At 45.4% G+C, this 24,457-nt stretch overlaps 1 protein-coding gene across 1 annotated transcript; it reads right to left on the bottom strand.

Annotated features, from left to right (window-relative positions):
* Nucleotides 1–8,850: 8,850 nt before the first annotated feature.
* Nucleotides 8,851–18,645, bottom strand: RAB19 (RAB19, member RAS oncogene family). The gene is made up of 3 exons (XM_043463870.1): nucleotides 18,445–18,645; nucleotides 16,080–16,263; nucleotides 8,851–10,494 (listed from the first exon to the last, which is right to left on the bottom strand). The coding sequence occupies exons 1-3, from the start codon at nucleotides 18,643–18,645 to the stop codon at nucleotides 10,226–10,228; spliced, it is 654 nt and encodes a 217-aa protein (XP_043319805.1). The 3' UTR covers nucleotides 8,851–10,225.
* Nucleotides 18,646–24,457: the final 5,812 nt, after the last annotated feature.

Here is a 24,457-nt window from a genome sequence, read left to right as displayed (position 1 = left end):
ACCTAGAAGTCGTCTTCCCAATATTTATAAAAGCTTTTATAAAAGCTTTGCTTGTCTCCAGCTACCAACTAATTCTCTCTTCCATTCTCAGTGTGAGAGCTCTCGAACAAAGGGTAACTACCATTTATTGAATGCATGGGGTGTCAGGCCCTATGCTTACCACTTGCGTTCTCATTTACCCCTGAGAGCAATCTGAAGTGAATGGTGTCTCTGGCTTACAATGGTGGAAACTGAAACTTGGTTAGGTCATTTGCCTGTGGTTTCACAGTTGATAAGCGGTGGAGCAGGCTTCAAATGTAACACCTTCTGATTAGAGGCTCGACTCAAGGAGACTGTGCTGCATGTAGGGGACTTGCCTCATCATTCTCCCAAAAGGGCATTGCCAAGGGCCCCAGCGAAGGTCCTGCCAAATTCAGGAATTGCAGGCACCTTTGTCTTTGGCTTTTTGCAGCAATAGGTGAAATAGATCACTGTTCTCCCCAGTCTTTAGTGTTATTTTATACCTGTGTCTTTCAAATGGTAAAAAGACTAATTGTCTTTAAAAAGAAAAATTCCAGGGGCTCCCCTGGTGATCCAGTGGTTAAAAATCCTTCTGCCAATGCAGGACGCAGGTTCGATCTCCGGTCAGGGAACTAAGATCCCACATGCTGTGGAGCAACTAAGCCCTTGCACTCTAGCGCCCGTGCTCCACAACTAGAGAAGCCCATGCACTCCAAGAAAGACCCAGCACAGCCAAGAAAAAAAAATTCCAGTTCATCATGGTCCAGAACTTCTGTGAAAGGCAAATAAATTGTTAGGAAAATGAGATGAAAAACATCCTTCAAAGTACAATTCCAAAGTTGTTGTTATTGATTTCAACAGACCTAAAATTGGATGTTATGGCAATTCCAAATTGATTCGTGTCCGACTCTTGGTGACCTCATGGACCATAACCCACCAGGTTCCTCTGTCCATGGGATTCTCCCGGCAAGAATACTGCAGTAGGTTGCTGTGCCTTCCTACAGGGGATCTTTTCAACCCAGAGTTCGAACCCACATCACTTATGTCTCCTGCATTGGGCAGGTAGGCTCTTTACACCAGCGCCACCTAGGGAGCCCACCAAATTGTTGTTCAGTCACTAAGTCATGTTGTGTCTGATTCTTTGCGACCCCATGGACTGCAGCATGCCGAGCTTCTCTGTCCTTCACTATCTCCTGGAGTTTGCTCAAACTCCTGTCCATTGAGTCCATGTTGCCATCCAACCATCTCATCCTCTGTTGCGTCCTTCTCCTGCTCCCTTCTATCTTTCCCATCATCAGGGTCTTTTCTAATGAGTCAGCTCTCCACATCAGATGGCCAAAGTATCGGAGCTTCAGCATCAGTCCTTCCGATGAATATTCAGGGTTGATTTCTTTTAGGATTGACTGATTTGACCTCCTTGCTGTCCAAGGGATTGATACAAAGATTTCTAAGGCCCTGGTTTCTGTACTTCTTGGCCTGGGACCAGGCATATTGTGCAGTCCCCTCCTTAGCAGCGTTGGTTGACACCATCTAGTTCTCACTTCTTCAGACTTGGCGCCTCCTTTCTCCTCCTCCTAATTATGGGCATTCCTTGAAGCATTTAGGAATTCCTTTGGCATTTCCACTTCTGCTTATATCTCTGTGGTCACTGGCCACTAAGGCTTTGGGTGCTGAAGCTTGGAGAGCTGGTAGGAGCAACAGATGGGTTCTAGTCTGTGATAGAACTGTTGGTCTGTGGACTGATGTGTGGGAATCCCGTTATGCTTTGAAGAGACTTCTAACAAGTACAAATTATGGATCCTGGTCCAGACTTACTGAAGCAGAGCTGCAGAGCTGGGACCTGGTGTGTTCAGCAGGTGCAGTGGCCCATCCCATGCACAGCCAAGACACAAATGCATCTCTGGTCCAGCCTTCTCTTCTTCCAGTTGAGAATACTAAAGCCCCCACAGGGGAAGTGACTTGAAAGTGAAAAGAAAGTGAAAGTCACTCAGTTGCGTCCAACTCTTTGTGACCCCATGGACTATATAGTCTGTGGAATTCTCTAGGCCAGAATACTGGAGTGGGTAGCCTTTCCCTTCTCCAGGGGATCTTCCCAACCCAGGGATTGAACCAGGGTTTCCTGCATTGCAATTCAGTTCAGTCGCTCAGTCATGTCTGACTCTGCAACCCCATGGACAGCAGCACGCCAGGCCTCCCTGTCTACCACCAACTCTCTGAGCCTGCTCAAATGCATGTCCATCGAGTCGGTGATGCCATCCAACCATCTAGTTCTCTGTCATCCCCTTCTCCTCCTGCCTTCATTGTTTCCCAGCATCAGGGTCTTTTCCAATGAGTTAGTTCTTCGCATCAGGTGGCCAAAGTATTGGAGTTTCAACTTCAACATCAGTCCTTCCAATGAACACTCAGGACTGATTTCCTTTGAGATTGACCGAGTTGATCTCCTTGTAGTCCAAGGGACGCTCAAGAGTCTTCTCCAACACCACAGTTCAAAACCCACACCACATTGCAGGCAGATTTTTTACCAACTGAACTATCAGGGACTTGCCAGGTTCATATTGTAAATGGCCAGCAAAGGACTTAAATCCCTAGAGGGGCTACCTGAGTAATAGCTATATCTCTGCACATGTCAAAATGTTATGGAAAGTCAATGTATAGAAAGTCAATGTACACAATTATGTTGAGAGAGTCACTCTTTGTGGGATCCCAGCTTTTCTGTAATGTAATTTTTTCTTCAGTGTGCAGCAGAAGAACAAATTACTAAAATTGTTACACTGGAAAAAAAATATGAACTTTTCTAAAGCCAGTGTTCCTCACCTCTTTTCCTTTTCCCAAGTGACAAATCCCTTTCTTAGTTTTTCCTCAGTAATAGATAATCTTAGTAATTCCCTTAGGTATTTAAAAATGTTTCATTGTTTTTATATGGTATACAATGGTTAAAGTTAAGAATCAATACTAATGGCTGATAAATTATTAAAGATTATAAAATTTATTTAAAATGCAATTATTTTCTCCTTAGGCCCTTTTGAGCTCATTTTAAGATTCTTTTTTACAACTTCAGTGAGATGTAATTCATATACCACACGATTCACTTATTTAAGTACACAGTTCAATGGGTTTTGTTATAATACATTTTTTAAAAATTGTAGGAAAATAATAAATATCAAAAATGTTAAGGGTATAATTCAGTGGCATTAATTACATTTATAATGTTGTGCACCTATCACCAACAGTGAAATTCTTATGTTCAGATATACTAGTTTTTTTCCCACTAAAATGATGTTTTATTTACATTAAAACATTGCTGAATTTTAAAATAACCTATGTTTTGGTTTGGAGATATATAGATGATAAAACACTGACAGATAACTGCCACACACACACACAAGCTTTTATATGGAGAATGCCTATATTCTGTACCTTTGAAAAAATAACTGATTTGGTATTTCTACAAATGTTAATTTTATTTCTGTAATTGAAATTTCATTTCTAGATTAGATGAGGTTTCAGGTTGCTATTTGTAATCAACTTTCTAAAAATTAACACAAGTATTGCACATTATTAAAATTATGTGTGGGTAATTTTTATTCCCAAATGAATAAAAAAAAATGCATTGAGTATAATTATCACTCTGTGATCTCTTTTAAATGTTGGTCTTTTCAAGTTCTAGAGACATCTTGATATACTATGTAAGAATAACTAAATGAAAGTTGCAATGATAGTAAAGCAACTTCTATTCAGGTGAAGAGCAATCTTTGAATGACTTTGCAGAATTATCACCTATTCTGTGCTACTTCTTAACTTGCACTTTAATTTCAGCATTCCTGAGCTTCCAGTTTTTGGCAATTATTTTGGGGTATAAATTAAACAATGTATGGTTCAGAAGAAACTGTATGATGTCAAGAACTCTTTAGCAGCCTCCCTTCTGCTGATGGTAAACCAACTAATGAGTCATTTGTGAATTGTGAAATTTACCCATGTTCATTCAATAATTGATCACAAGCTCTTGAACAGATTATACTGATATTGTTGAGAATGAAAGAAATTCAGCAGGCACTGTTGTTGCCTTTGGTGATATGAATCCCTAGACCCCCTTGTCAGTCTCAGGGAGGTTTGCAAAACACCCTTGGGGAGCCCCGAGGCGTGCTGCTGGGTGAGTTCTCCCTCCTCTCAATCTAAGCCTTGGGCTGTGATGGCTCGACATCAGGCTGGCAGAAGCCACCCTGGTTGGCCCTGGGTTTCAACCACATCACCTTACATATGAGGGAACTCGAGTTTCTGCATCATCCCTGTTCAAAAGGCAGAGCACTCAGCCTGGGCCAGGCGTATTTCAGGCACTGCTCCTCCATAACTCCCCCGAAGTTAAATAGGACTCACCCAGTGCCCCCAGCCTGCTACCTGTTCCCCGCCCTGCCCCTTCCTCACTGCCTTCTCTCCCCTTCAGCTTCTTGTATAGAGAGAGCTGCACAATTCTTTGAAGGATATGAAAACCTGTGTATGAGAGTTTATCTTGCAGTGAGTGTAGTTCTGTGTGTGTGTGTGTGTGTGTGTGTGTAGCGGGTGGTGAAGGGTTAATGTGATAGAGCCCAAATCCATTACTGATCATTGTCTGAGAAAGCATGTAGCATAATTGTTGAGTGGGCTCTGGAGCCAGATGGTTTGGGTTTGAATCCTGGCTCGGCCACTTACTGTGTGACTTTAATCTCTCCACGTCTCATGCCTCACTTTTAAGGTAGGAATTACAAATAATACCTACTTCAAAAGATAGCTGATAGGATACACTGAGTTATGGCTTCATGGGCGGCTCAGTGGTAAATAATCCAACTGCCAAGCAGGAGACGTGGGTTTGATTCCTGGTTTAGGAAGACCCCCGCACCCGCCCCCCCCCCCAGAGAAGGAAATGGCAACCCACTCCAGTATTCTTGCCTAGGAAATCCCATGGACAGAGGAGACTGGCAGGCTAGAGTCCACGGGGTTTTAAAAGAACCGGACATGACTTAGAGAGTAAACAACAACAAAATATAAATAAAATCCTTGGGGACTTTCCTGGCAGTCCAGAGATTAGGACTCTATGCTTCCACTGCAGGAGGTTCAGGGTTCCATCCCTGGCTGGGGAACTAAGATCCTCCAAGCCGAGCTGCCAAAAAAAAAGCAAAAAGTTTGGTACAGTGTCAGGCACATAGTAATTGCATAGTAATGTGTTTGCCATTATTATTAGGATAGTAGTACTATTACTGTTACTATTAGTAGACCTTTTTAGTAATAGAGTGGGGAAGAGATTTAAGAATAATCTATGAACAATAAATTTTTAAAATTTTATTTATATTGGTTTTTGAAAAATTTTGGCCATGCCCTGCAGCATGTGGGATCTTAGTTCCCTTACCAGGAATCAAACCTGTGCCCCCTGCAGTAGAAGCATGAGGCTTTAACCACTGGTCTGTCAGGGAAATCCCAACAGTGAATTTTTAAAAAAATTTTTCTTTATTTACTTGGCTGTGCCGGGTCTTAGTTGTGGCAGATGGGATCTAATTCCCAGACCAGGAATCAAACCTGGGTCCCCTACATTAGGAGCCCAGAGTCTTAGCCACTGGACCTCCAGGGAAGTCCCCCAACAATGAAATATTAATGAAAAGTGTTCTTATACAAGGAAATGTACTTGACACTGGCAGACAAAATAGAGGCATTCACAATCTTTTTCTTCTTTCAAAATGTCCCTTTGGAACTTAATTTCAGTAACTCACTTGTTAACAACCATACAGTTTTGCAAATGTGAAATCACCAGCAGTCAGTCAATACAGAGCCTTCCCCCACCATAGCTCTAAAGCAGAACCCACCTGGGTGAGCTTCTAGTGCCCTGTGAGCCTATGCTGAGCTTCAGAAAAGGCTGCACATCTTTCCAAAGAAAGGCAGTGCCAAAGAATGTTCAGACTACCGCACAATTGCACTCATCTCACACAGCTAGCTACATAATGCTCAGTCCTCCAAGCCAGGCTTCAACAGTACGTGAACAGTGAACTTCCATATGTTCAAGCTGGATTTAAAAAAGGCAGAGGAACCAGAGATCAAATTGCCAACATCCGTTGGATCATTGAAAAAGCAAGAGAGTTCCAGAAAAACATCTGCTTTCTTGACTACGCCAAAGCCTTAGACTGTGTGGATCACAAGAAACTGTGGAAAATTTTTCAAGAGATGGGAATACCGGACCAGTCTACCTGCCTCCTGAGAAACCTGTATGCAGGTCAAGAAGCAACAGTTAAAACTGGACATGGAACAACAGACTGGTTCCAAATTGGGAAAGGAGTACATCAAGTCTGTATATTGTCACCCTGCTTATTTAACTTATATGCAGAGTATATCATGTGAAATGCTGGGCTGGATGAAGCACAAGCTGGAATCAAGATTGCTGGGAAAAATATCAATAACCTCAGATATGCAGATGACACCACCCTGATGGCAGAAAGTGAAGAGGAACTAAAGAGCCTCTTGATGAAAGTGAAAGAGGAGAGTGAAAAAGTTGGCTTAAAACTCAACATTCAGAAAACTAAAATCATGGCATCTGGTCCTATCACTTCATGGCAAATAGATGGGGAAACAGTGGAAACAGTGGCAGGCTTTATTTTTGGGGCCTCCAAAATCACTACAGACTGTGACTGAAGTCATGAAATTAAAAGACACTTGCTCCTTGGAAGAAAAGCTATGACCAAACTAGGCAGCATATTAAAAAGCAGAGACATTACTTTGCCAACAGAGGTCCATCTAGTCAAAGCTATGGTTTTTCCAGTAGTCATGTACGGGTGTGAGAGTTGGACTGTAAAGAAAGCTGAGCACCGTAGAATTGTTGCTTTTGAACTGTGGTGTTGGGGAAGCCTCTTGAGAGTCCCTTGGACTGCAAGGAGATCCAACCAGGCAATCCTAAAGGAGATCAGTCCTGAGTGTTCATTAGAAGGACTGATGCTGAAGCTGGAGCTACAATACTTTGGTCACCTGAGGCGAAGAACTGACTCATTGGAAAAGACCCTGATGCTGGGAAAGATTGAAGGTGGGAGGAGAAGAGGATGACAGAGGACGAGATGGTTGGATGGCATCACCGACTCAATGGACATGAGTTTGAGTAGGCTCCAGGAGTTGGTGATGGACAGGGAAGCCTGACGTGCTGCAGTCCATGGGGTCACAAAGAGTTGGACATGACTGAGTGACTGAACTGAAGTGAAGTTTTCAGAGCAGACCTGTGTGTGCCCTCAGCCAGGAAAGTTGCTCCACTTCCAACCCTTCTGTCCCAGCACCGTCATTTCAGCAGAGCCCACACTGGCTAATTACAGGTTGTTGGTGTTCAGATGAACTTGTTCTCACATATATAAACCTGTTGGTAAGGAGTATTTAATTCCAGATAACCCGCAGAGTGCATCATCCTAGAAGCTGGTGAGGTTTTCGAGTGTTGGTTAAGACTGATAAACAGATAAATGAAGGAGGATTGGTGTGAACCCTTGACCTCATAGCCTGCTCAGCCTCTTTCTTCTCTGCCCACTTTCCCCTGATCCACTCAGTTTTCCTTCTCCTTCTTCGTGACTGCCTGCTGTCTCTTCTGAAAATCGCTCAGTGGCTTGGTGTAGGTATATTGCTGATTGGCCGTGTGAAATCCTACTTCACATAACCCTTTGTTTTCTTTTTAAAATTTATTTTTGGCCGCAATGGGTCTTTGTTGCTGTGTACAGGCTTCCTCTAGTTGTGATGTGCGGGCTTCTCATTGTGGTGGGTTTTCTGGTGGCGGCTCACGGCTGTGTGGCCTCAGTAGTTGTGGCGCACAGGTTTAGTTACCCGAACCGTGTGGAATCCTCCCATACCAGAGCTCAAACCCGTGTCCCCTGCATTGGCAGGCAGATTCTCAACCACCAGACCACCAGGGAAGTCCAGCCCTTTCTTTAAAAGGAGAATATGTATGTTAAAAAGGTTAATCTGCTTTGATGTATTTGTTCCTTCTGGCTTATAATAGATTTCCTTCCTGTTTCCAAAAGGTAGGTTGTTTCGTTTCTGTCAGGCGAGTGTAAGCTTCTAGGTTCTTTGTCTCGTCACAACAAAAATTTGGAGTGATGGACATTAAAGCCCCTCGGCGGGTCACAGCTCTCGGGTCTTGGACAGACCGTGTTATAGCTCTTAAATAAATCAGTGTTACAGCTCAGTGTCACAGCTCTATTGTATTTAGATAATAGCAGGAAAATCCATCTTCGAGGCGTGAGGGCACGTGGATCCAAAGACGCGAAAAGAAGAGCGCCCCATCGCGCAGGAGAGAGAGAGAGAAGAGAGCTTTGGCTCCTCTTTTTATATGTTTCTCTGTCCCTGGGCCTGTCCTATGTAAATTGGGCCAGCCAGGAGTGTGGTTTTACCTGAGGTTCTCACTCCAGTCCTAGGACCTTCCTTTGTTCTATTTTTGCGGGCTGTTCCCTTCCAGGTCTTTAGCCACCACCATTCAGGACTCCTTTTCCCTATTTTAACTACCTAACAGTTTCCACAATAAATATATATTGACATGAACTAAGATGTAATTAATTCTCTGTTGGCTCACTCCCACCCTCACCTAACCTCTGTATAGTAATAGTTCTCAAGATTTAGTGTGGGGAGACTCACCTGGCAAGCTTGGTGAAGTGTGGGTTTCTGAAAAGATTCTGATTCAGTGGGTCAGCCTTGGGTGTCAGGGATCGGAGATAAACATCCCCTGGCCACTCTCAAACGTGTGGTTGGGGAACCCCACTTAGAGAAGTGTTGCTCTATTATACAGTCCAATGGCTAGATGGTGTGAGCTGCACATGTAATTTAAGAATTCTAGTTGTCACATTAAAAAAAGTAAAAAGAAACAGCTTAAATGTTAATATATATTTTATTTAACCTAGAAAATCTAAACTATCATTTTAACATATAATCTATAAAAATTATTAGGAAGATAGTTTACATTTTTTTTTGTACTAAGTCTTCAAAATCTGGTATATATGGGGTGAGAAGTGGGAGAGAGGTTCAAGAGGGAGGGGACATATACCTATGGCTGATTCATGTTGATGTATGGCAGGAATCAACACAATATTGTAAAGCAATTGTCCTCCAATTAAAAATAAATTAACTAGAAATTTAGAAAAATCTGGTATATATTTTACATTCAGTTCATCTCAAATTCAAATTTACCACATTTTAAGTGTTTAGTCATCACACATGGCTAGTGGCTGTGTGTTTAGAGCTGGTCTCAGCCTATGGATAGTGATGCTAAGGCTTGAAATGCCTGGGAACCCTCACCTGCACCCTGGGTGAGCCCCCCATAGACATTTCCCCTTTTAGAGCTAGTTTTGTGGCTGGACCAGCCCTTGCAGTTCTTATTAGGATTGCAAGACACCCTCAGCAACAACCCTTGGGGAGCTTTGAAAAAAATGAGGTTTATGACTTACAGGTTCCACAGGGTACATGGCTTGCCCCAGCCACACAGTGAGGTTAGTATTGGTTTGATACATGTCTATGAGCAGATTTAATTTCAATTCAGAACTAATTTTTGATCCCGCAGATAACTGGGTGTTTTAGAAAAAATCGTATGCATCTCCCACATCCTAGGAGTCTGGTCCAATCAGCCCAACTAGGATAAAGTGAAATCCAATTCTCTCTCCATCACATGGCTCCTGACCATTTGGCAAGACAGTATTAATGGTCTTCAGCTCAAAAGGCTTTGCTCCCCAAACTAAGACTCCAAGTGTGATTGTCAGGAAGCAAAAAAGTTAACAACATCTGGTCATCACAGCAGGCTTTTCCCCCATCCTCCTGTGCCCACACTGTTTTAAACCACTCTGGAATGTTCCAAACATCCTCTTCCCTCTCGATAATCCCCTTCTTCTTTCCTTCACTGCTCACTTCAAGCGAGAGGCAAAGTTCAGTAGAAAACAGCTGGAGGGTTGGGGAGACAGAAAAGGGAAAGATGCACACAAAGGGAAAAAAAGAACAAATCTTGTCCTGCCACCCCTGGGCCTCGAGTCCTAGGAAAAGTCAAGAGAAACAGGGGTGTCCTCTGTTGTCAGAATCAGTGTTCCTTCCTCTGGTGTGAACTGAGGGAAAAGGGCGCCCCCGCCCCGGACCCCTACCCCAGGCAGGAAGGAGTAGGACCAGAGGCAAGTCCGTTTGCTCAGCAGACTCGAGGCCAGCAGCTGCCGTTGGTTTCAGAGGTGGCCTCTGATGGGTGCGATCTGCCTGGGGAACCTACTCAGCAGGTGCACTGATTCTTCTCCCTCGGAGCTGGGGCCATGAGGACCGGAGTGGACTCCAGCGGGAGGCTGCCCGGGGCACCCTCCCCGTGCAAGGGCAGGCTGTGGCGGGCCATCAGCTCCCTGGCCATCAGCACGAAGACCTCATCGATGTTCTTGGACTCCTTGGCAGATGTCTCCAGAACAGCCAGGAGGCCGTATTTCTCAGCCAGGATGCAGGCATCCTCAAAGAGAACATGGCGTTTTTCCCACAGGTCACACTTGTTCCCTGGGAGTGAGAGAGAAGCAGATATTCTGGGGAGTAACTTACTCTGGTTTTTTAAAAGGTGGACTTTAAAAAGAACATTTTAGTTTAGCAGATGCCAAAGACAGTTAGGAGGCAGAACAGTACACCTAACCTAGGAAAGGAAGAAAGTGAAAGTGAAGTTGCTCAGTTGTGTCCGACTCTTTGCGACCCTGTGGACTATAGCCTACCAGACTCTTCTGTCCATGTGATTTTGTCCAGGCAAGAGTACTGGAGTGTGTTGCTATTTCCTTCTCCAGGGGATCTTCCCCACCCAGGGGTTGAAGCCCGATCTCCTGCGTTTCAGGCAGGCGCTTTACCCACTAAGCCACCAGGGCTCCTAAACCCTTACACCGAGGGAGTAAGAATAGTTAAGAAATTAGAGAAACAGAGCAGGGAGAAGGAGAAAAAGATGAGAAGCAGCGGCCTCCAGGAGGAGAGCAGGGCGTCTTATGAACGATGTTCAGGAATTCGCGATGAGGTAGAACGCCGAGGGTTTTAAACGGATACTGAGGAGCTGGCCTCCCTGTGAACGGCTGGAGCTGAAGGAACACGACAGCTAACGCACAACCGTCTCTTTGACTTTGGTATAGTGGTGACGTGGCCTCAGGGGCTGGGGTAAACTTTTGAGAGAGAAAGACTCCTTTGTGTGAAGAACCGTGGAGATGGAATGGAAACTGTGGTGGAAGGGCAGGAACAGTTCGGTGAGGGAACGACACCGCTGACCCTCCCAGATTAAGGCGAGGAGGCCACTGACGGAAATCAGCAACAAGACCCCTCGTGTCAGCCCTCGGGGTTGGATGCGTCACACACGGGAACGCCGGGGACACTTCCAGATCATCTCTGGGGGCGTTTCTGGAACCAGATAAGTGAGGGCAGAGACGGTTGTTACAACAGACACACGAGGGAGTAAATGACCGAGAAACAGTTGTGAGTTTCCCGGAAATCCCGCCACATCTTGCCATCTGTTCCCCTCCTCTGCCCCACCTGTTTCTGCAGAAAAGGGAGGAGGGGTGAAGGGCGGGGCCATGGGGGCGGAGTCAGGAGGGCGGGGCCACAGGGGGCGGGACAGGAGGGCGGGGCCTAAGGGCGGGGCCAGCAAGGGAGGCGAGGGCAGTGCGGAAGGGGGCTGCCCGGGCAGGGTGGCTTTGCAGGGCAGCTTTCGAGGTTCTTCTGCTCCAAGATATCCCGGGAAACTGCGAATTTAAAGGATCCAGCCCACCTTCCTGGGGAAACCTCCCAGTGAGATTAGAGCTGCGTGGTTCCCCTCGGTGAGATGCATGGGATTCGCACCTAAGCTTCCTTCCCTGGGAGCTGTCGTTGGTGGGGTTTCCTTCCCTGCCTGCTCAGCTCTGTCATGGGGAGCGGGGACGTGGGGAGTGGCGCTCGGAGCCTCTCATTCAGCAGGGCAGGACAGTTTCCCTGGATTGAGGTCTTAGCACTATGCTAAGTGCTTTATGTGTTCCTTTGTTTAATCCTTTCAATTCAACAACACCTTCGAAGCAGGTGCTGCTTTTATAGATGAGGAGTCAAAATTCAGAGAAAGGGATGAACCCAAGTTCAGACAGGCAGGACAGAGAGGGAGATTTGAACACAAATCTGTTTGACTGCAGAGTTCAGGCACTAGAGTGGATGAGACACTGCTTCAACCAGAGCTTCAGAGGAGGGTGACTGTTAGCCTGACCACTGCTGGAAAGTGTTTGGAAAGGAACTGACCCCACGGAGGCTCTGGTTCATACCCTGCCTCACCTGTCAGTAAGTACCTTGACCCAGTTACTTAGCACCATATTCAACCTCCAGAGGCCTCGATTTCCTCAGCTGGGAAACGAGGATGGTGGTCTCTGCTTCTCAGGATGGTCGTGAGGGTTAAATGAAGGGACTCAGGAGCGGATTCAGAGTGGAGTTTAGTAAATGTCACCTGTCACTATCTCTTCCTATCAACCCTCCTGGTTCTCACACCTCAGGAGCAACTATCATGAAAGGTGTCAGAAACCTCAGCCAGGGTCCTCCCTATTGCTTTGAAGAAGTGGTTATTGAGGAAAAATCTAGGCCTTTTGAGGGGGCAGGAATCACTGTTTATTTGTATAAACACAGAAGAAGTGCCTTTAAAAGTGTCCAGTATATCAGAAGTCAAATCAAAAAAGTTTCTGGTCTCAAAGGGGACCTTTGGCTGAGAAGTAAAAAGAGAGAAGAGACACTCTTCCCCAAAGAGACAAGTGGTCCTCTGTGTGGAGGCCTCCTGGCCACACTAATCTCTCTTTCCTGGTTTCAGGCATGTGGGGAAAGACAGCCGCCCTGAAAAAAGGAGGGGACTAAATTTGAGGCATGTTTTCTTTGGCTGGCTGTGGATTGGGGGGCTTTTGATCTGATGTATCAGGAAGGGATGAGCCCTGTCGAGGCCCTGGGAGTGACTTTGATTCTTAAGTTACAAGAAACAGAACGAGTTAAGAAGCAGCATTCTCAAAAAAAAAAAAAAAAAAAAGCAGCAGCATTCTCCTCAAGGCTGTGCATACAACAGGGGCTAGTTGTTCTGTCAGTCAGTTGTGTCAGACTCTCTGCGACCCCATGGACCACAGCACGCCAGGCTCCCCTGTCCTTCACTATCTCCCAGAGTTTACTCAAACTCACATTCATTGAGTTGACGATGCTATCCAACCATCTCATCCTGTGTCATCCCCTTCTCCTCCTGCCCTCAATCTTTCCCAGCATCAGGATCTTTTCCAATGAGTTGGCTCTTCACATCAAGTGGCCAAAGCTAGGCAATGACTTAAAGCAGCAAAGACAGGGGAGGAGTGATTCTAGAATAACAAGTCCTTTCTGGAGTCTGGATGATAATAATAAATGGACTGAGTGTGCCAATGATGTGTCCCATCAGGGGAGGTTCAGGGTGAGCACCTTACCCCAGGTCCACCTGCCCAGAGGCTGGCCAGCAACCTGGGCCTGGATTTGATGTGAAAAGGAGGAATGGGACAGTGGGGTTTCCTTTCTGAGGAATGTGAGCTAGAGGGTATGAGAGAATGAGGGATTCTGTGGCAGGAGCAGGCTGGGGATGATGCTTGGAAGAATCCAAGAGGGAGGGTTCAGGGTGAGAGAGAGTGGTCAGCCCATACCACCCCACATTTAAGAAGCAGCTCTGAGAGAGGAGATAGATGCACAATAGTGGAGGAGGCTTCCCAGCTGGCTCAGTGGTAAAATCCCCCTGCCAAGACAAAAGACACGGGTTTGATCCCTGGGTCGGGAAGATCCCTTGGAGTAGGAAATGGCAACCTGCTCCAGTATTCTTGCCTGAAGAATTCCATGGACAGAGGAGCCTAGTGGCCTCAGTCCATGGGGTTGCAAAGAGTCAGACGCAACTGAGCATACACGGGAGGAGCCTGGTTCGTAGATCCCAGCCTGAGAGGAGGGTCCCCAGCTTCCTGCTTGTGGAGGGTGTCTCCTCCTCTTGGTGAGCTTGGTTGCTGACTTTTCCTAGGTCCCAGGGACTTGTACCCTCACCATAAGCCCCCCTCCTCAATTATTTAAGGAACACTGGTGAGCTTGTTCCCTCAAACAAACTTCTAGAAGCAAATCCCACCCTTTATGACAAACTTACTATGTGCCAGGCACTGTCAAGCAATGCATACACTTTTTCTCACTAAATCTTTACAACCCTAGTGAATATTGATCAAATGTTATAGATGAGGAAACTAAGGTTCAGATGGTGACTTAGCACAGAGCTAGGATATGCTTGTCAATGGGTAGCTCTTTCTCAGTCTCACAGCAGCTGTCTAGACCTGTGCTCTGCAAACTTTAATTTGCACAAGGATCTCTCTAGGATCGATTCGGATCCAGTAGGTCTGGGGTGAGGCCTGAGATGGGGCATTTCTAACAAACCCCAAAGTGATGTGGATGCTGTGGGTTTTTAAGGGAGTGAAAATACACTCTGTGATATCTTCATGATGAATCCTTGTCATCATGCACTTGTCCAAATCCATAGAAAGCACAACACCAAGAATGATTCATAATTTAAACTATGGACTTTAGATGATTATGATGTAGGTCTATGTAGGGTCATTCTTCTTAACAAATGTAGCACATTGTTAGGGGATGTTGATATGGGAGGGGCTATGCATGTGTGGGGACTTCCCTGGTAGCTCAGCTGGTAAAGAGTCCTCCTGCAATGCAGGAGACCCTGGTTCAATTCCTGGGTCGGGAAGATCCCCTGGAGAAGGGATAGGCTACTCATTCTAGTATTCATGGGGCTTCCCTGGTGGCGTTGATGGTAAAGAATCTGCCTGCATTTCAGGAGACCTGGATTTGATCCCTGGATTGGGAAGATCCCCTGGAGGAGGGCATGGCAACCCACTCCAGTATTCTTACCTGGAGAATCCCCATGGACAGAGGATCCTGGCGGGCTACAGTCTGTGGGGTCACAAAGAGTCAAGAGTCAGACATGACTGAGCGACTAGCACATGCACGCGTGGGTTCAGGGCATATATGGGAAATCTCTGTATCTTCCTCTCAGTTTTGCTAAGAACTTCAAACTGTTCTGAAAAAATAAGTCTTAATACAACAAACAAAAACCTGGTGATGATGATGTTGCTGGTCTGCAGACCACACTTTGAGTAGCTAAAACTAAACCAGGTTGCCAAAATTAACCAGCCACCTGGTAGACAGTAGTGTCCTCAGGAGGAGGGGTGCGCTGCTTGCAAAGCTAATACTATAGGGAACTGACAGTATGTTGTGCTCAGTCGTGTCCAACTTGGTGACCCCATGGACTGCAGCCCACCAGGCTCCCCTGTCCATGGGATTTCCCAGGCAAGAATACTGGAGTGAGTTGCCATTTCCTACACCAGGGGGTCTTCTTGACTCAGGGATCGAACCCACATATCTTGCATCTCTAGCATTGGTAGGCAGATTCTTTACCACTGTGCCACCTGGGAAGTTACCCATTTCTGAATATACAATGGGACCGCACCTATTTCAAGCCGTGAGTTCAGTTAGTGTGGTTGAAGTTGATGTTAATTTTGATGTTAACTTGTTGTTAAGATTTGTTTAGGGTCTTAGCAGGTGTGAGAAGTCATTCAAGAGCGTTGTCAGTCATAGTCATCTAAGTGGCTCCCTTGGGGATTAAGAGCCATCTGAAGCTGTGAAACTCACACTCCAGAGTATTTCCTGTGTAGTCTGCAAATATGTGTGTTGAATCAGCCAGGGTGCACCTTCATATATATGTCCCGGGTTTTTGCAATGAGAAACTCTAGGGTGGGGTCTTGGAGTCTATTTTTTTTTTAGGCCTCGCTGTGCCACATGTGGCATCTAGTTCCCCCACCAGGGATTCAATGACTGCGCCCTGCATTGGGAGTGCAGAGTCTCAACCACTGGACCGCCAAGGAATCTGTATTCTTAACAAATTCATGCCACCCCCACTATCATGCTCAAGCGAACCTGATGGGAATTTCTGGCCCAGATGTTTTCTGAGGTCCTAGCCTCCACTTTTGCTTATGTGACTTCCTGTTCCACTGTCATTGGAAACCCAGAAAAAGCTGAGCATGGGGCGTAAAGGAAAGTGAAATGCCTTGAAATCCACATACCAATCAGCATGATGACCAAGTTTGCTGCTCCGTATTTCTCTATCTCATGAATCCAATGAGGAACAGACTCGAATGTGGACCGCCGGGTGAGGTCGTAGGCGATGATGGCCGCATGGGCACTGCGGTAGTAGCTCTGGGTGATGGTCCGGAAACGCTCCTGGCCAGCGGTGTCCCACACCTGCATCTGCAGAAGGTCGGGCAAGGGGGTCTGCGTGAGGAATTCCCATATCTGATGCTTACCTAAGTTGTTTCCTGGGTCTCACTTCTAGAGATCCAGACTCATGAGGTCTGGGGTGGGGCCCAAGAGTCTGCTTTTTTCAGAGGCTCCCCAGAGTCATCTGGATGTGCCTTCAGGTTGGGAGTCATCACCTAAGGGACCCTTCAGCCTGAGAGGTGGATCCAGGGCCCTAGGGTGTGGTGTTCTTTGCCTTTCCAGCACACTCATCTCCTTGTCTAGATTTTGAGGGTTATCTTTTATTTTTTTTTTTTTGAGGGTTATCTTTTGACCCTGGTAAAGGAGAGGGCATTGGCTGAACTGCTTTGATTCTGAAGGATCACTCAGTTGTCCATGTTTAGAAGTGTGCCCATAATTGTTGTTTAGTCATGTACAACTCTGTGACCCCATGGACTGCAGCCTGACAGCTCCTCTGCCCATGGGATTTCCCAGGCAAGAATACTGGAGTGGGTTGCCATTTCCTCCTCTAGAGAATCTTCCTAACCCAAGGATCAAACCCAAGTTTCTTGCATCTCCTACATTGGCAGGCAGATTCTTTACCAATGGCCACCGAGGAAGCCATTGTCCTCATAATACTAACTTCCAAATTAACAACCCAGGCAGTGGCACCAATTTATATTCCCTCCAACAGTGTTTGAGGGTACTTGTTTTTTCTTTTAGCTTTAAAAAAAAATTAACTTCATTTATTTATTTATTTTTGGCCATGTTGGGTCTTCACTACTGTGTAGGTTTTCTCTAGTTATGGAGAGTAGGGGCTACTCTCTAGTTGCCATGTGTGGGTTTCTCCTTGAGGTGGCTTCTCTTATTCCGAAGCACAGGCTCTAGGGCACTTGGGCTTCGGTAGTTGTGGTTCCCAGGCTCTAGAGCATAGGCTCAATAATTGTGGCACACGGGCTTTGTTGCTCTGCGGCATATGGGATCCTCCGGGACCAGGGATCGAACCCATGTCTCCTGCGTTGGCAGGCAGATTCTTTTCCACTGTGCCACGAGGGGAGCCCTAGTACCTGTTTTTTTCATACTCTCACATTATTTATAAAGTTTATTTTTTAAAGAAAGTTTTCAAACATACATAAAACTAGAGAGAATATAACAGTGAATCCTCACATAATCATATAATTATCAAGATTTTGCCACTCTTGCTTCATGGAGCCCTTTCTGTTGATTTATTTGAAATGTAATTTTAAAGAGAATCCCAGACTTTGTGTCATTTCCTGCCTACTTACATACTTCCTTAATAAATGGACATTGTCTTTCATAACCATAATACCATTATCACTGTTAATAAACATTTCAATAACTCTTTAGTATGATATATTCAGACCATATTACATTTTCCTAACTGGTTCCAAAATATCTTTCTACTATTGTGTTTAATAGGATCCCAAGCAAAATCCATTTATTACATCATCACCAACACTTTTTGATCCTTTTTAATCAAATGGGTAAAAGGTATCTCACTATTTCATTGCTTTAATTAAAAGTGACAGTGGGTACCTTTACTTCTTCACATAAATGTATGAGCCAGTTTGCATAAAAATTATGAAGTAGTAGTTTTGTCAAATCTGTGAATTGCCTACTTTTTGTGTTTGGTTGTTGGTCTTTTCTTTGATATTTATCAGAGCTTTGCTGCGTGACATGCAGGGTCCTAGTTCCCTGACCATGGACTGAGCCCATGCCCCCTACAGTGGAAGCATGGAGTCCTAACCACTGGACTGCCAGGGAATTCCCTTATTAGAGCTCTTTCCATGTCAAAGAAATTAGCCTTCTATGAGTTCCATATTTGCAAATGTTTCTTTCCAGTTTGCCATTCAGCTTTTGACTTTGTTTATGGTATTTCTGAGTGTGTAGAAATTTGACCTTTATATGATTATACAGAAGAGTGTAAATTTGACCTTTAGATATAAGAGTTAGATGGAGCAATATTTTCCTTTATGGCTTGTGGGTTCTTGTCATAATTTCAAGTTTGATTTTCCCCTTCCTCAGTGAGAAAAATAAATACTCTCAGGTGTTTTTTGCCTGGTATTTTTATGATTTCATATTTTATATTTACATCTTTTATGCCTCAGGCCTATGTTTCTGGGTTAGGGTCCGTGGGTGAAAGAGGCAGCTCCACCCCTGTGCCCCTCTGACCTTCACTTTCTTGCCGTCAATCTCCAGGGCACGCACAGTGAAGTCCACCCCAATCGTGTTCTGCTGTGCCTCCGTGTAGACCCCAGACTTGAAATGCTGCACGACGCACGTCTTGCCCACATTGGAATCCCCGATGAGGATAATCTTGAACAAATAGTCAAAGTTCTCATCCGCTGCCCTGGCTGAGCTGGAGAATTGCATGGCTCTTGCCACCTAGGATCAAGGAAGAAAAGAAGGAATTCAGCCTATCTTTAGTGAACAGCTACTGGCGGCCAGGAACTATTCTTGGCACTCAGGATTCAGGACGGCAGGAGACAGAGGAAAGTCACTGCTTTCCTAGCATGGACATCCTCATGGGAGGAGAAGGACATTAATTACTGGTCAGGAAAGAGGGAGCTGCCCCCACAAACCCTACCTGTCCTAGGTGAGTTGATACTACTTTAGGAGTGACCTTAGAATGAAGGGGTTCTACGGTCTGGGCCCACTCTCAGATGGTAGCATTGACTGGGACTTCCCTGGTGTTCCAGTGGTTAAGACTCTGCACTTTCAGTGCTTCCACTGCAGGGGGCGAGGGTTTGACTCCTGATCTGGGAACTAAGATCCCACACACCTTGTGGCCTGGCTCGGCAGGTATGTTTTACCTGCCACTTATCAGGTGGATTGACTGGTTCCTAAAGGAAATCAACTCTGAATATTCATTGAAAAGACCGATGCTGAAGCTGAAGCTCCAGTACTTTGGCCACCTGATGCAAATGGGAAAAGACCCTGATGCTGGGAAAGATTGAAGGTGGTAGGAGAAGAGGGCAACAGAGGATGAGATGGCTGGATGGCATCACTGACTTAACGGACATGAGTTTGAGCAAACTCTGGGAGATAGTGAAGGACACTGCAGACCCATGCTGCAGTCCATGGAGTCGCAAAGAGTTGGACACCACAGAGCAACTGAACATCAGTTGCGGAAGGCAGGCCTAGCTGTCAGCCCGTCTTCATGTCACACGGGAGCAAGACAAACTACTGGAAGTCTGAATGTCCAGGCAACCAGCAACAAACACCAAGGATGCTTGACAGAGAAGTCAGTTTCAGAAAGGCTTTTCTTGTCTGGGAAATTATGATTTTGAGAATACTCAAAATGAAAACTGTGGGTAATTCCCAGGCGGTCCAGTGGTCAGGACTTTGCACTTTCACTGCCCAGGGCCTTGGGTTCCATCCTTGATCTGGGAACCAGAATACCACAAGCTGTGCAGCGTGGCCAAACAAAACAAAAGAAACAAACAAACAAAAGAAACCCAGTGGTTCAAATGTTTGTGTTATATTCTGCCATAGGCTGGAAAAAAAAGTTTCTTATGACAGTGTCTTCCCAACTGACTATCAGAATTACCTGGGAAGGTAATTAAACAATTAAATATATAGGGACCTCCCTGGCTCAATGGTAAAGAATCTGCCTGCCAACGCAGCAGACACAGGTTTGATCCCTGGTCTGGGAGGATCCCACATACCTCGAGCAACTAAGCTCATGTGCTATAACTACTGAAGCCTGTGTGCCTAGAGCCTGTGCTCTGCAACAAGAGAAGCCACAGCAATGAAAAGCCCGAGCACAGAGAATAACCCCTGCTTACTGCAACTGCAGTAACGAAGGCCCTGCACAACCAAAAATAAAGGCCTGCATGCAGTAACGAAGACCCTGCACAACCAAAAATAAACAATAAAAGAATAAATATATATATATATATACACATGTATATTCCAGAGCCCATCTCAGATCTGCAAAATAGCTGTAAAAACATGCACACACTCTCAGGTGATTTTGATAAGCAGCCAGGTTTGGGAAGCATCAACCACCACAGTCAACCACCTGAAAATTTATTCTTGCCCTCAACATCTCAGCTTAAACATCCACCTACACTTCAACATCTCAGATCACAAGGAGCTCACTACCTCCAGACAAAAATCAATTTTGTGTGCACAGCTCTTACATAGGGTTGACAACAATGTCCCTGAGGTTTTTCACCATGGACCCTCATGCTATGCCAGGATTCTTACTCCACATGACAGCCCAGCAGACATTTGAAGCAGCAAGCAGGTCCCCTTGAATCAGATATCCCAGACCCTTTGACTGTTCTTCAGTTGTGTTGCGTCTCCCCATCAAATGTCTCATAAAAATACACGAAAGCTTATCCCATTTGATAACTAAATTTGATGTGCTGCAAATTGTCCCTGTCTATGACACCCTTCTTCATTTCTCCCAGTTTTATTTTCTGGTCTTCTCAAAAGTCATAGAACATGACAAGTCTGTATCATCACACACATTAAAATCTATACTTAAAAACCCTAAGCTCTAAATGAATGAAGGAGGATCCCGCACCTCTCTTAGGTGTCTCTGAAGCTACTGTGGCTGCATGATCCAGCAAACAAGAGAAACAGCCAAACCACTTTTTTCCCCCTCTGGCTTTTCAAATAAAGAAAGCCATTCTACTTCCGGTGTCTAACTACTGTCATGTGAGCTGGAAGTTTACTTCTCCCCCGACCCCGGCCGCCTCCCCCAGTAAGTCCTCAGGGTTTCCGCAAAAGCCCCCTTCACATGCCCTGCAAGAAGAAATGAGCCATATCCACCCCCCTCCAAAACCCTCCATCCTGCAATCTACACCTGTTGCTCACCTGTTGCTCACGTCTGCCAGCAGGTGTTTGCTCTTTCTCCTGGTTTTCCTTTTGGCCCTCCGTGCCCCTTCTTCCTCCTGCCTCGAGGTGTGGTGGGAACTGTAGTTCTGTCCCCAGGTGTCAGGTTTAAAGGCTCGAGAAAGCGAAAGGAAAGCGTAAACCCTCCCTCCGTCTCCCCCTCCCTCCCCCTCCCCCGCCATCCCGAGGAGCTGCCACTGGGTACACAGCGCGGGGTGAGGTCCTGCCACACCTGCCACGCTAAGTTAGCTGTCCTCTGAGCGTGGAGCATCCCATGTCATCCATCAAAGCCCAAACGAAAAGAATTAGCCAGCTGTATCAGCCAACACCCACTGAGACACCCAGTTTCCTTCCTTGGGCGGCCCCAACCCCCATTTTTCCTGGTGTCACCTGTGTGTCTGGGGTGGGGCTGGCTAGTTGAAAGACAAGTTAAAGGGGGCTACAGATCTGGATTTCGAGTCCTTCAATTGTTTTCTGGGCTTGAATAACCTTTGCTGAGGAGTCACAGAGCGAAAGGAGGGGATCCAAAGAGAAGATTAAAAAACTAAATTGGGAAGATCCCTTGGAGAAGGAAATGGCAACCCACTCCAGTATTGCTTGGAAAATTCCTTGGACAGAGGAGCCAGGCAGGCTACAGTCCATAGGTCACAAGAGTCGGACACGACTTAGCGCTATCTTTTCTTTCTTTCAAAGCTGAAAATGTTTCCTTCCCCCCCTCAAAATCTACCTCAGAACAAAGATTAATTTCTAAGAAGACCTGGCATCCATCAGTCCCCGATGGTGGCCATGGAAGCGCTGAGCTGAGCTGAATTTTCCTTTTTGACTCTCCCCCACCAGAGTCTGGAAGAGTCTCTGCTTCTCCTAGCCTGGGGACTAGCTCGTCTCCACTACGTAGAATGTGCCGAGCAGGCAGTTAAGCTACAAGCACCACATGCAAAACAAAAACATCTGGATTGATAAAATATGAAACTGGTAGAGTGTTTTCAAACTGTGGGCTGAGACTCATTATGAGTCATGAAGTCAATTTCAGTGGGTCGTAACCAGCATTTTTACAGAAGAGATGAGGAAAACAATTCAGAATGCATTCCTGTTTTCATGAACTGTTTCTGTCAGTTGTGAACAGGGAGGTGTGTGCTGAGGGTGATGTAAGATGTACTTCTTACTGTGTGTGGAGGCCTAGCACTGAAGTAGAGGACAATTTATTCACTACACAACAACATTTCTGTAGAGAAACTGAATGACGATTTATCTTATCTGAAATTCCATTTACACATCACTTGCAGGAACCTCTCTTTTTTTTAAATTTAAACAAAAATTTTTGATTGGAGTATAATTGCTTTACAGTTTTGTTAGTTTCTGCTGTAGAACAACAACGTGAATCAGTTACATGTACACTTATATCCTCAGGAGGGCTTCCCAGGTAGCACAGTGGTAAAGAATCCACCTGCCAAGGCAGGAGACACAACAGACTCGGATTTGAAGCTCCCCTGGAGGAGGAAATGGCAACCCACTTCAGTATTCTTGCCTGAAAAAATCCCATGGACAGAGGAGCCTAGAGGGCTATTATGGTCCATGGGGTCACAAAGAGTCAGACATGACTGAACGAGTGAGCACACATGTATCCCCAGGAACCTCTCAGGGAGGATAAACCCAATGTTGGCAGGGAGAGCAAGAAAACAAACAAACAACAACAACAACAACAAAAACACTGCCAAATACTGCTGCTGCAGACCGGGTTTTGAAAGCCATGGTCATGTATATGAGGCTTGGAAATGAAATATAAGTCAAGATCCATGACAAATGTATGGGCAGGGGCAGGAAATAGAACCTGTGAGATGTGTCAAAGAGATTAGGTGTACAAATGTTTTCTTCTTCTGGTGATGGTTACTGATAAGGGAAAATAACAACAACAAAAACCAGCTGACTCAGACTTCCCACTTGGGAGGGTGTCTAGAAGTAGAAATCAAATGGTAAAATGCCTGGATCATTATGGACATAAGGAGAAATGCTGCTTTTCCCTACCCCAACCCTGTTCACCAATGTTGACTATAAGTGCAAAGAGCTGAGCTTGGGCTATGGGGGAGATGCATTCTTGACATGGGTGGTGGTAACACAGGTTATATACTTATTTTATATACACACGCATACGCACACATATATATGCATGTGTGGTAAGCTGCTTCAGTTGTGTCAAACTCTTTGTGATCCTTTGGACTGTAGTCCAACAGGATCCTCTGTCCATGAGGATTCTCCAGGCCAGAGTACTGGAGTGGGGGACTTCCCTGGTGATCCGGTGGTTAAGACTCCGTGCTCCCAATGCAGGGGGTCCAGGTTTGATCCCTGGTCAGGGAACTAGATCCCACATGCCACAACTAAGACCTGGTGCAGCCAAAGAAATAAATAAATACATTTTAAAAAATACATTTTCAGATCTATTGAAAAAAAAAAAAAAAAGAATACTGGAGTGGGTTGCCGTGCCCTCTTCGGGGGAACCTTCCCAACCCAGGGATCAAACTCACATCTCTTGTATCTCCTGCATTGGCAGGTGGATTCTTTACCTCTAGTGCCACCTGGTAAGCTCCATATATGTGTATACACACACATATATTTCATAATGTATACATTTTACCATTTTAACTATTTTTAAGTGTGTTGTCCAATGGTATTAAATATAGTCACATTGTTGTGCAGCCATTACCACCATCCACCTCTAGAACGTTTTCATCATCTCCAACTGAAACTCTATATCCATTAAACAACTCCTTACTCCCTCCCCCCAGCCCTTGGTAACCACTATTCTACTTTCTGTCTCAGTGAATGTGATTACCCTAGGTACTTCACACAAGTGGAATTACACAGTATCTGTCCTTTTGTATCTGGCTTATTTCACTTAGCATAATGTTTCCAGGGCTCATCCACATTGTAACATGTGTCACAGTTTCTTTCCTTTTCAAGGTTGAATAATCATCCAAAATTTGGTTTTTTTACAGTAAATGTGAAACGTCTGGTGGATTTATTGTTGCTCACCGTGGTATCACATTTCTCTAACCACACCCTCTGGTGACTGTAGAGAAAACTACCCCTGCGTTGTGTAAAGGCAGTTACAAATGAAAAATAAGAGACAGTTCTCCTTGTTGAAAATAAGAGAAGAGGACCTCCTCCTTTTTCTTTCAAAATTTCTTTCTTTGTCCTTTTCAAATCTATGTGAAAATGAAAGTCACTCAGTCCTGTCTGACTCTTTGTGACCCCATGGACTGTAGCCTACCAGCTTCCTCTGTCCATGGACTTCTCCAGGCCAGAATACTGGAGTGGGTTGCTGTTCCCTTCTCCAGGGGAATTT

Source organism: Cervus canadensis, chromosome 3 (assembly GCF_019320065.1).
Source record: "Cervus canadensis isolate Bull #8, Minnesota chromosome 3, ASM1932006v1, whole genome shotgun sequence".
In the NCBI taxonomy this organism is placed as follows: domain Eukaryota; kingdom Metazoa; phylum Chordata; class Mammalia; order Artiodactyla; family Cervidae; genus Cervus; species Cervus canadensis.
Note: the sequence above shows the minus strand (reverse complement) of the source record. Positions and strands in the feature narration are given on the sequence as shown.